This window comes from Rhinoraja longicauda, chromosome 8 (genome assembly GCF_053455715.1).
Source record: "Rhinoraja longicauda isolate Sanriku21f chromosome 8, sRhiLon1.1, whole genome shotgun sequence".
NCBI lineage: Eukaryota > Metazoa > Chordata > Chondrichthyes > Rajiformes > Arhynchobatidae > Rhinoraja > Rhinoraja longicauda.
Window position 1 is genome coordinate 58,808,856 of NC_135960.1, and position 12,886 is coordinate 58,821,741.

The window sequence follows — 12,886 nt, forward strand, 5'->3', positions numbered from 1 at the left end:
CAGCCATGATCACATTGAATGGCGGTGCTGGCTCGAAGGGCCGAATGGCCTCCTCCTGCACCTATTGTCTATTGTCATGTGTTTCATGACTTTGGGAAAGCTTGGTATTGTTTCTGCACTAACCTTGGTCCAAAATAGAGATGGTGTTAAATTATTTGTTTTGCATTTGAGGGAATCTATGTCCCTTTTTTGTTGGAAAAGTGGGAATTGGTTTGACTGCCTGAACCATACTTGGACAACAGTTGTTCCCCTTGTGCTGAATAAATGTAATTGAACATCAGAGCTATGTTGTGAAATCCTGAATTACAAGAGAGGAATTTTAATCATAGCAGTGCAGCACAGTGGTGCAGCGGGTAGAGCTGCTGCCTGACAGCACCAGCGATATGGGTTTGATCCTCCTAACTGCGGCTCTAATGTGTGGAGTTTGTACATTTTCTCTGTGACCGTGTGGGTTTCCTCCAGGTGCTCTAGTTTCCTCTAGACATGCGTCCCCAAGACATGCGTGTTTATAAGTCAATTGGCCTCTGTAAATTGCCTTGGTGTGTAGGGAGTAGATGCAAAAGTGGGATAACATAGAACTAGTGTGAATGGGTGATCGATGGTGAGCGTGCACTCAGTGGGCTGAAGGGCCTGTTTCCATGCTGTATCTTTCAATCAATTCAATCAATCAAAGGTGGCCTGCTGATGTGAAAGAATTAAAGATCTTGTGTCCCTGGGTGGCAATTTTCCCTTTTGGGATGGTGGCTGCAATATTGAGGCAATTTTGAAATGTTCTGCAACGTGAATTTACTCTAATAACTTTTTAAATATGTTCCTTCAGGTAACAGATTTTTAACCAAGGGTGATATGATGGAATTCAAATCTCACCAATGGTTTGGAGCATCAGTGAGAACTCAAGGTGATAAAATTCTGGTGAGTGTAACATTCGTCTGAATCGTCTTGTCTGGAGTACATTCAAGCATGTAAAGTTATTTGCACGCTTGCTTAACTCTGGTTTATGATATGCACTTTAGCAATTGACGTTAGTAGTTAGCATTGCAGTTATCAATCAGCTGCACCAGCATCTGATCAATTAAGTATATTAAACTCCTTAATTTCCAAGCACAAATTAGTCCAAGGAATTATTTGAAAGTAGAACTCTCTGCTTATTGTGCGAGTCTGGCTCTTCTGTGCCTGTGATTCAAAGGATATGCTTGGAAGTAGATAAATCTCCAGGGCCTGATCAGATATATCCAAAAACACTGTGGGAAGTGGGTGATGAAATTGCTGGAGTCCTGGCTGAGATATATGAGATATATCCTTAGACACAGGTGAGAAGTCAGAAGACTGGATGGTGGTTAATGTTGTGCCTTTGTTTACAAAGGAGTGCAAAGAGAAAAAACCTGGAGCTATGTACTAGTAAGAATAACATCTGTGGTAGGAAAGTTATTCAATAGGATTCTGAAGGATGAGTTGTACTTGCATTTTGGTTCAGGATAGTCAACTTGGTTTTGTCCGACAAATTTGATTGAGTTTTTTTGAAGATGTAACCGTGGAGGATGATGTGAACAGGGCCGTAGACATAGTCTACATGGACTTCAGCAAAGCTGTTGGTAAGAATCCACAGAGACCGTCATCATAATCATAACCATAATCATACTTTATTAGCCAAGTATGTTTTGCAACATACGAGGAATTTCATTTGCCATGCAGTCATCATACCAATAAAAAGCAACAAAACACACAAAACACATTTTAACATAAACATCCACCACATTGACTCCTCCAGATTCCTCACTGTGATGGAAGGCGAAAAGTTCAATTTTCTTTCCTTCTTTGTTCTCCCGCCATCGGGGGCCTTGCGCCTTCCGTGGACAGGGCGATCTTGGCTCCCGTAGCCAGCGGTCAGGCCCTCCTCGTAGGGGCGATCAAGCTGCCGCATTGAGGGGAATCTCAGCTCCCCCACACAGGGCGATCTGACCCCGGGTCTGGGCTAGTCGAACCTTCTGCGACTTTGGAGCTTCTCGACATCGGTCTCTACCCGAGACTGCGAGCTCCTCGATGTTGAAATCCGCAGATTGCAGTTGGAGCATTGATCCCAGGCAAGGGATCGCAGGCCCCGATGGCAAGTCCACAGCCTCGCGGTGGGGCTCAAAGTCAGTCTCGAGCAAGGCCGTCAGCTCCACGATGTTAGGCTGCAGAGTGACCAGAGATACGATCCGGAAAACAATCGCATCTCCGGTAAAGTAAGAGAGTGAAAAAAAGTTTCCCCCAATCTCCTCCCCCACCCCCACACAAAACAAACCAGAGAACATTAACACAAACTTTTTAAAACGCACTAAAAATAACAAAAAGGACAAAAAGACAGACAGACTGTTGGCGAGGCTGCCATCGCTGACGGCGCCACCCGGTGTTGTCCCTAGTCTCCACCCATGGAAAGCTAGTTAATTGAATACTGAATTTGCTTCATGATAGGAAGCAGAGGGTGTGGTGCTGGGTTGTTTTTCTGTGTGGAGGCCTGAGACTAGTGGTGTGTGTCTGGGAGTGGTTCTGGACCCACTGCTGTTTGTCCTCTATATCAGCAATTTGGATGAAAATGTACAAGGCATGATTAGTAAATTTGCAGAAGGCACTAACATAGATGGCATTGTACTCAGTGAAGATGGTTATTAAGAATTACAGCAGGATCTTGACCAGCTGGGCAAGAGGGTAGAGGAAGACAAATGGAGTTTAATTCGGGTAAGTGTGAGGTTTTGCATTTTGGGAAGTCAAACCAGGACCGGACCTTCATGGTGAACGGTAGGGCCCTGGGGAATATTGTACAGCAGAGGGATCTAGGAGCACATAGATCTCTGAAAGTGGCATCTAAGTTAGATAAGATTGGCATGCTGGTCCTCATCAAGCAGGGAAATAAGTATGAAGGAATGATTGGCTTGAATAACTAGATGGTTATTCTTTGTCAGATGCGACTTTAGTTATTGAAAAATTTCCCTCTGTTCAGTTGAAAGATTGCAGGAAGTAATCTACAGTTGACTTGTTCCTTCCCAAAGAACTCCCACCATGATTTCTAGCTTAGACACAAAATGCTGGAGTTTTGTGTCTACCTTCGATTTAAACCAGCATCTGCAGTTTTTTTCCCCTCACACATCATTTCTAGCTTAATCAAAGTGGATATCCACCTGAACATTCGCATATAGACGTCACTTTATGAAGTTATTATTGCCTCAGCTGCCTCAGAAATAATTAGGAGGAAATTGATGGAATACTTTTTATTTGTCAATGATTGGGATGATGATGAGATATAGTATTTCCAGAATGCAACCACAAGGCGTAACCTCCTTAATTTATTCATTAATAGTCTGTGGTAAAACCAGAGGAACTAATGCACAGTGTTTAAAGACAAAACCTTTTCCAAATCATGATGAGGTCAGTCATTGAGCTGAGTGAATTTGACTCAACAGAGTTTGTAGCAGCCTAACATTGGGCACACAAGGCGCTTTGAGTCTTCAGCTGCTGCAGAAACGCATGCTACGGCAATGTGTAATCTGCTTGGTACCTCATTCACCAGGCAACATGTTAGACGATCAATCTTGGTACAATTAGCAGGAGATACTTGTTTAATAAGAATATTAACAGCTGCATAATAAAATAGTGCAATGCATAAGCCAAGTGATCAGAGTATACAATAGGTGCAGGAGTAGGCCATTCGGCCCTTCGAGCAAGGACCGCCATTCACTCTGATCATGGCTGATCATCCACAATCAGTATCCTATTCCTGCCTTTTCCCCATATCCCTTGACTCTGCTATCTTTAAGAGCTCTATCTAACTCTCTCTTGAAAGCATCCAGAGAATCGGCCTCAACTGCCTTCTGAGGCAGTGAATTCCACAGGTTCACAACTCTGGGTGAAAAAGTTTTTCTTCATCTCCGTTCTAAATGGCCTACCCCTTATCTTTAAACTGTGGCCCCTGGTTCTGCATTCCCCCAACATCGGGAACATGTTTCCTGCCTCTAGCTTGTCCAATCCCTTAATAATCTTATATGTTTCAATAAGATCCCCTCTCATCTTTGTGTATACAAGCCCAGTCGCTCCATTCTTTCAACATATGACAGTCCAGCCATCCCGGGAATTAACCTCATTAACCCACGCTGCACTCCCTCAATAGCAAGAACGTCCTTCCTCAAATTTGGAGACCAAAACTGCACACAGTACTCCAGGTGTGGTCTCACTGCAGAAGGACCTCTTTGCTCCTATACTCAACTCCTTGTTATGAAGGCCAACATGCCATTAGTAGCGTTAGCCACTCACTCTTATTTTGTCATTCTCGGCTTTGTAACCATTAGTATGTAAGAAATTCTTCTTTGATGTATATATTATACTTTCTCCATTCCCTAGTTGCAGTGGTTATAATATTCTGCTGTGTTTTGATAAGAGTCTTTATTACAGCCCAATAGAGGGACAAAGAGAAGCAAGGACTTATTTCAATGTCTGCTGAATGAGTTGAGATGGTTTTGTTCTTCAGGAATACTTGACAAAGACGTAATAATGCGTTCTAGCTTTTGAAATCGTGCTTTTTTTAATGTTGCAATGTTGTTTAATTTATTACAATTAATATCACAGAATTCCACCATCTTCCTCCTCTACCCACATCATAAACCACATCTGGCCCATAGTCAAGACCATTTTTCATTTTCCTTGGATGCGTTCACTACAAATAACATTATTTCCCAGATCATACTCCTTCAATTATGAAATTTGCCTAATCCAGACCTCATGCTCAATCTCTGACCACCCATTGTTCCACTCTCATTATTTTCTCTGCCTCCCACTAACCCAACATATTGGTTTCAGGTGTTCCAAATCCTCACACTTCCCCCCATGCATTCTGCTCAATAAAAGTTTAGTTTTGTTCAAACCTTCAGTACGTAATCTTCAAATACGTCTGCTGCAGGCTTGTTTCTAACTCTTTGTTGCCACTGAAAGCAAATTGTTCAGTCTTTGATGCATCACATCTTTGTCCTCTGCAATTCATGTCCCACTCCACCTTCCTTTGTTGCATCTCTGCACTCACAAGCACATTAGTCTCATGGACTCTTCGGATCGTTCACCTCGTCATGGTGAAGAGGCTTGCTTGCGTGCCCCCATGATTCCGAGAGCGCTGCTGTCGGAAGCACTAGCTTCTGGTAGGGCCACCCATGGCGGTAAGGTCGAGGATGAGGGTCCAGACTAAGAACGATCCAACGTACAAGACCTCAACGGCGGATCAGGCTATCAAAGCTATCTAGAACTCAATGGCTGTGAAGGTGGATGAAGGCTGCAACAGATCTATCAGCTCCAACCGCCTTGGTTCCCTTGCCATTGAATTAGTTGATTGATTTGTGAAGGACCGTGTGCTTCTTGGAGTGCAACATCAAGTACATGTTAAACAAACACTCGCACACGCGTCTTTGTCCTGACATTGGAACGTAGGCCATCATCCTCGAACTTGAGGGATAGCCACGACGACGACAAGTCTCATGGATTCAACAATGCCTTAATCATTTGTTCCCCTCTTCAAGTCAATGCTTGTGGTCTTGTTTGAAATGGCAACAATGTAAAGAATCTATGTATAAATAGTTTTAAAGTCTTGTACATTCTAGCCTTGCTTCACATAATTGCTTAACGTATTGTACACCAGATTTTGGTCGCTTAAAAATGGCAAGTTCTTAGCTTTCTGATAATTGAGAGCTGTGTTGTTCCAGATTTCACACCTGTTTGTGTGTTTCTAGGCTTGTGCACCCCGATACCACTGGAGAACAATAGATCGGCCTGAACGTGAACCAGTGGGGACCTGTTACCTTGCCGACGGGGATAAGGTAGTGGAATATGCACCGTGTCGATCAGGTCAGTTTAACAAGCTGTTATGGTTTGTGGTCACTGCCGTAACACTAAACAGCTGATCTCCAATATTTGGTGAATGTCAATATAAAACTGGCTTGAGAAGTTACAATAGACAATAGACAATAGACAATAGGTGCAGGAGTAGGCCATTCAGCCCTTCGAGCCAGCACCGCCATTCAATGCGATCATGGCTGATCACTCTCAATCAGTACCCCGTTCCTGCCTTCTCCCCATACCCCCTAACTCCGCTATCCTTAAGAGCTCTATCCAGCTCTCTCTTGAAAGCATCCAACGAACTGGCCTCCACTGCCTTCTGAGGCAGAGAATTCCACACCTTCACTACCCTCTGACTGAAAAAGTTCTTCCTCATCTCCCTTTTGAAATCAGTTATAAAGAATGATCGGAAATATTGACTGCTTTATTTCCTTGTCAACTCAAATATTGATGTATCCTGTTTATTGTATTTTTTTAACACTGAGCAAGGAACAACATTATGGTTCTTGCATAATCCAGCAGTTGTAGAACTTTTTAAAGTCCATTCCACCTAGGCAGTGGATATCCTGCTAGAAAATTATGAATGTATAAACTGATTTTTTTTGTTGTAATCATGACCCTGTTGAATGGGGTAAATATTTTAAGTCATGGAGCTGTACAGCGCAGAAACAGAAATATTACGCAATGAATGGTAGGGCTCTGGGTAGTGTTGTACAGCAGAGGGATCTAGGAGTGCAGGTGCATGATTCCTTGATGGTGGAGTCGCAGGTAGATCGGGTGGTCAAAAAGGCTTTTGACTCATTGGCCTTCATCAGTCAGAGTATTGACTATAGAAGTTGGGAGGTAACGTTGCAGTTGTATAAGACGTTGATGAGGCCGCATATAGAGTATTGTTTTCAGTTCTGGGCACCGTGTTATAGGAAAGATGTTGTCAAACTGAAAAGGGTACAGAGAAGATTTATGAGGATGTTGCCAGGACTAGAGTGTCTGAACTATAGGGAGAGGTTGAGTATGCTGGGACTCTATTCGTTGGAGCGCAAGAGGATGAAGAATGATATTATAGAGGTATATAAGATCATGAGAGGAATAGATCAGGTAGATGCACAGAGTCTCTTACCCAGAGTAGATCATAAGTGATAGGAGCAGAATTAGGCTATTTGGCCCATCAAGTCTACTCCACCATTCAATCGTGGCTGATCTATCTCTCTCTCCTAACCCCATTCTCCTGCCTTCTCCCCATAACCTTCGACACCTGTACTAATCAAGAATCTTATCTATCTCTGCCTTAAAAATATCCACTGACTTGGCCTCCACAGCCTTCTGCGGTGAATAACTTCACATATTCACCACCTTCTTTGACTAAAGAAATTCCTCCTCATCCCCTTCATAAAAGAATGCCCTTTAATTCTGAGGCTATGACCTCTAGTCCTAGACTCTCCCACTAGTGGAAACATCTTCTCCACATCCACTGTATCCAAGCCTAGGTGAATCGAGGACCAGAGGCCATAAAGTTGTAATTCTATAGCTTCTATAGTTGCTTTGTCAGCTCATTCCAGTCATGGGCTACCATCTACGTAGAAAAAGTTGTCTCTGAGTTCCAACTTGGATCTCTCCCCTCTCACTGTAACCCTATGCACTCTAGTTTTAGAATCCTCTCGCCTTGGAAAAAGATTGTGAATGTTCATTTGATCCATGCCCTTCATGAATCTTGTACATCGCAATAAGTTCACACCTCAGCTTCCTACGCTCCAAAGAATAAAGTCCCACCCTCAATGGGTCAACAGTGCTTTATTTTGGTAACCTATCCCCATAGCTCAAGTCCAGGTAATATCCTGGCGAATCTTTTCTACACACTTTCCAACTTAATGACATCCTTCCTATTTCTGAGCATCCAGACCTGTATATAGTACTCTACGTATGGTCGATTTGTACAGCTACATCATGATGTCCAATTCTTTGTACTCCATATGCTTCCCAATAAAAGCAAGGCTTCCTCACCGTGCTGCCCACCTGACCACCACACCACTTTCATGGAACTGTGCACCAGTTGTCCCAGATACTTTGTTAAATGCATGGAGAGGAAAGGACCAGAGGCATATGGGCCAAATGCAGACAAATGGAACCAGCTTTGCTGTAGCATCTTGGTCGATGTGGACGAGTTGGGCTGAAGGACCCATTTCCATGCTGTATGACTCTAATTCTGTTGTGTAACACTCTCCAGGGCTCTACCATTTCCTGTGTAAGTCCTGCCCTGGTTTGACATTCCAAAGTGCAACACCTCACCCTTGTCAGAGTTAAGTTCCATTTGCCATTACTTGGCCCCTCCTTACTGATCTAGATCCTGTTGTAAACTTCGATATCCTCCCTCACCGTGCAAAATCCCACCAGCTTTGGTGTCATCTGTGGCATAGCTGGTAGAGCCGCCGCCTCGGCTCCAGAGACCTGGGTTCAATCCTGACTTCGGGTGCTGGCTGTGTGGAGTTTGCCCGTTCGCCTTGTGACTGCGTGGGTTTGCTTCGTATGCTGCTGTTTCCTCTTGCATCGCAAAGATATCGCAAAGTTTGTCGGTTAATTGGCCTCTGTAAAATTGCCTCTAATGTACGAAGGGATTTGGAATAACATAGAACGAGTGTGAATGGGTGATTGATGGTCAGCATGCACCAAAGGACCTTTTTCCAAGCTGTACCTCTAAAGCTAAAAACTATATTTACTACCAGTATTCACTGCATTGACATGTTAATCGTTGATGAAGATATCAAATACCAGTGGACACAACACTGTCACAACATTTCTCAACTATCCTTTAACTCCTTCTATCAAGCCTGTTCTTAGTCTAATTAGCCAGCTCAGCTTGGTTTCCATGCAATCGAACCTTTGAGACTTACCATGTGGGAGCTTATCAAAGGCCTTTCTAAAATTCATATCGACAATGTCCACTGCCCTGCCCTCATCAATCCTCTTGTTGACCTCCTTAAAAATAAATTCTTACCAAATTTGTGAGACATGATATCCCATGCACAAAGCCAATGCGGACTATTTCTAATGAGTCTTTACCGATCCACATGCTGTAGATCCTGTCCCTATATTTTTAAAAAACCTCCTCCAACAATGTTTTTGCCACCACTGGCAGCAGGCTCACTGGTTTGTAGTGCTCTGGCTTGTCCTCTTCTGCCCTTCTGAAATAATGGTACAACGTCAGCCGCCCTCCAGTCTTCCCGAACTTCACCTGTGGTTAAAGATAGTGCAAATATCTCTGCAAAGGCCTCCACAATTTCCTCCCTGGCTTCCCACAAGGTGTGAGGATGCACTTGAGGATTTATCCACCTTGATGCATTTTAGCACCATCAATGTCTCCTCTTTGGCAATTTGTATATGATTTTGATTTTTTTAGATTTAGAGATACAGCGCAGAAGCAGGCCCTTCGGCCCACCGGGTCCACGCCGCCCTGCGATCCCCGCACACTAACACTATCCTACACCCCACTAGGGACAATTTTTACATTTGCCCAGCCAATTAACCTACATACCTGTACGTCTTTGGAGTGTGGGAGGAAACCGAAGATCTCAGAGAAAACCCACGCAGGTCACGGGGAGAACGTACAAACTCCGTACAGACGGCGCCCATAGTCAGGATCGAACCTGAGTCTCCGGCGCTGCATTCGCTGTAAGGCAGAAACTCTACCGCTGCGCCACCGTGCAGACATCACAGCTAATATTCCTCAATGCCTTGGTGTCTATAATCATCTCCTTAGCATAAACAGATGAGAAATATTAATTTAATATCTTCTCCATCTCTCCTGCCTTTCCATAAAGATGGCTCTGCTGATTTGTAAAGGATCTATTCTTCCTCTAGCCACCCCTTTACTCTAACTATACCTGCCCATGTTTTATTTATCCTGTTGCCTTTATCTCGCGCCTGTGGTTTATTATCTGTGCATAGAAGGCAGGAACGGGGTACTGATTGAGAATGATCAGCCATGATCACATTGAATGGCGGTGCTGGCTCGAAGGGCCGAATGGCCTCCTCCTTCACCTATTGTCTATCTCTGAGAGGGTGCAGAGATTTAAATTAGTGAGAAATCCACCTAAGATTAATATTTTCTTAACAACAATGCAGATCAACACAATTTGACACTCCCGGAATGACATCTTTTAAAACCCGTAGGATCTTTGGAGCAGGATTGTTAGGGGTGTAACTGATTTCTGGTTGAACATGGCAAGATGGGCCAAGTTTGGACTTCATTTCTATCTCTCTGGTGATGCGGTAATTAGTGGAAATGCCATGTGGAATCAGGTGAAAAGGTTTATTGAAATTGGTTCTGCAAAGCTACAAATTTACACCAGTAAGCATGAACTTTTCTCTCAACTGTCAGCATTCGGGTTGCAAATGCTTTGAGGCTTAATAGTTCATTGGATCCAGATTGCTTCCGATAATAACGTCAGTGTTAGTTTTTAAAATATCTCCTTCAAATTCTATGGAAAAATAAATGGCTAAATTAACGTGAATTGCTTGGAACCAGTTTTTTTAGAAACTGTCACTGTGGCTTTGAGATGGACTTCACTGATAGTTGCAATCTCCAGTCACTGAGGTCAGATTCCCTGAATGAATTCCCATGCAAAAGCAGTTTTCTCTCTTAGCCACATGTGAGTCGAGTCTTCACAAATGAAAGTTGAGTCCTTCCCAAAATGATTTGATAGACTACATTGTGCAGTTTAATTTAAGTACTAACAGATGTTGTGGAACATATTGGCATTTTTCCATACTGTAAGTTTTTTCTTTAAGCACAGCAACACAGCTATTCTTTCATGTCGAGATTCCGCAGAAAGTGATTTGGGGGGTGAATTGAGTTGTTTGAGGGTGTAAGAGCTGGAAGCAACTGGCTATCCTTCCTCTTCCTTGTTGCCAGATTTGAATATTTATGAATATAAAAAATGCACAGTATTCACCAAATTGGAGCTGGGATTGAGAAATGTGGCTGAATATTTTTGAAGTTGGGGCTGGAATTTAAAAAGCTGCACTGCGCTGTTTGTGGGGGAAGCAATCCCGCCCCTCATGTCCCACAAGAAATGTCTACCCTTTCCCTCCTCCTTGGACTCTGTGGATCCAGGAAACCTGACCATTGTGTTAAGATTGTCTGAAGAAGGGTCTCGACCTGAAACGTCACCCATTCCTTCTCTCCCGAGATGCTGCCTGACCTGCTGAGTTACTCCAGCATTTTGTGAATAAATACCTTTGATTTGTACCAGCACCTGCAGTTATCTTCTTATACATTGTGTTAAGATTGAAACGTTGTTAAATTGGAGGTACACAGCCCCTTAAAGCAAAGGTCTAAACTACTTGTCTCTTCAGTGCAGAATGGTCAAACACACTCCATTGTGGTTCCATTAGAAACGGAAATTGCCATGTTCAAGTCAACCTGTTTTTGAATTTGAAAAACTTTAATATTTTGAATTTCCCATTTGACTCAAATCCACCGAGGAGGTCAGATTTTCTTGCCTTTATGATGGGAATCGCTTTGAAAGAATTATCTTCGGAACTCATGAATTTTGCTTTTTTTTTTCACATGTAGCTAAAAATGAAGCTGATGGTCAAGGATTTTGTCAGGGAGGTTTCAGCATTGACTTTACAACGGTAAGAGCTTTTTTTTTTGCATCGCAGCATGCCAGCTAAATCTTATTTTAAAGGGCAGTAAATGTGTGTAGAATTATGTAACCTATTAACTCATGCATATTGATTTTGCCAGTCAATGAGGCATGAACATTTAATTTAGTTTAGCGATACAGCGATACATGAAATATGAAATATGAAATGAAATAAGTGCGGCCCACCGAGTCCACAACGAACAGCGATCCCCGCACATTAACACTATCCTCCACACACTAGGGACAGTTTACACTTCTACCAAGCCAATTAATCTACAAACCTGTACTTTTGTGAAGAGTGGGGGGAAACCAAAGATCTCGGAGAAAGTCCACACAGTCACGGGGGGAATGTACAAACTCTATATAGACAACAATACAATACAATACAATACAATATATCTTTATTGTCATTGTACCCAGGGGTACAACGAGATTGGGAATGCGCCTCCCATACGATGCAATAATTTAAGTAATTTAGACAACAGCAACCCAACGAAACAATTGTAACAGTTTTAGACAGGGTAAAGTGCAAGTTGATCTATGCGTTGTGACCATCCGGCTCAGCAGGACCGGTTCATAGCAGCTATGGCCCTGGGGATGAAGCTGTTCCTGAGTCTGGAGGTGCGGGCGTAGAAGGCCTTGTATCGTCTGCTCGATGGAAGGAGTTCGAACAGACTGTTGCAGGGGTGTGAAGAGTCTTTGTGGATGCTGGTGGCTTTTCTGAGGCATCGTGTTGTAGATGCCCTCCAAGTCTGGTAGCTGTGTTCCGATGGCCCTCTGAGCTCTATGGACTATCCGCTGTAGAGCTTTCCTTTCTGCCTCCGTGCAGCTGAGGTACCACACAGGGATGCCATGCGTTAGGATGCTCTCTATGGTGCAGCGGTAGAAGGTCGTCAGCAGCTGTTGGGGTAGACCAGACTTTTTCAGTGTTCTTAGGTAGAACAGTCTTTGCTGTGCCTTCTTGACCAGCGCAGCAGTGTTATTGGACCATGTTAGGTCCTCCGAAATGTGAGTGCCCAGAAACTTGAAGCTGGACACTCTCTCCACACTGTCCCCATTGATAGAGATCGTGACAACACCTGTAGTCGGGATCGAACCCGGGTCTCTGGTGCTGTAAGCGCTGAAAGGCAGCAACTCTACCGCTGCGCCACCGTGCCACACTCTTTAAAAAATATATTTACTTAGTTTAATGCTATGATTATTTCCACCAAGATTTTCTGCCTGGACAACTTGACTATCTGTGCCACAATTTAACCCATCACAATTTACCACACTGCAATCCCAGTTTATCTGATATTTTGCGTTTGCAAACTATTCAAGCTATAATAACCCAGTGTGACTTTGTGTGGTTATTATAAAGATGGTCTCTGCTTCATTGTGTTGCCTGTCAT

The 12,886-nt window shown here is 43.4% G+C and overlaps 1 protein-coding gene across 1 annotated transcript in view; it reads left to right on the forward strand.

Annotated features, from left to right (window-relative positions):
• The window catches only part of itgav (integrin, alpha V), a 91,748-nt gene that overhangs the window by 25,022 nt on the left and 53,840 nt on the right, over positions 1-12,886 (forward strand). The window contains exons 3-5 of the mRNA XM_078404073.1: positions 821-912; positions 5,748-5,862; positions 11,423-11,484. Of these exons, the coding sequence (XP_078260199.1) occupies positions 821-912; positions 5,748-5,862; positions 11,423-11,484 (269 nt within the window). The remainder of the gene's footprint in view (positions 1-820; positions 913-5,747; positions 5,863-11,422; positions 11,485-12,886) is intronic.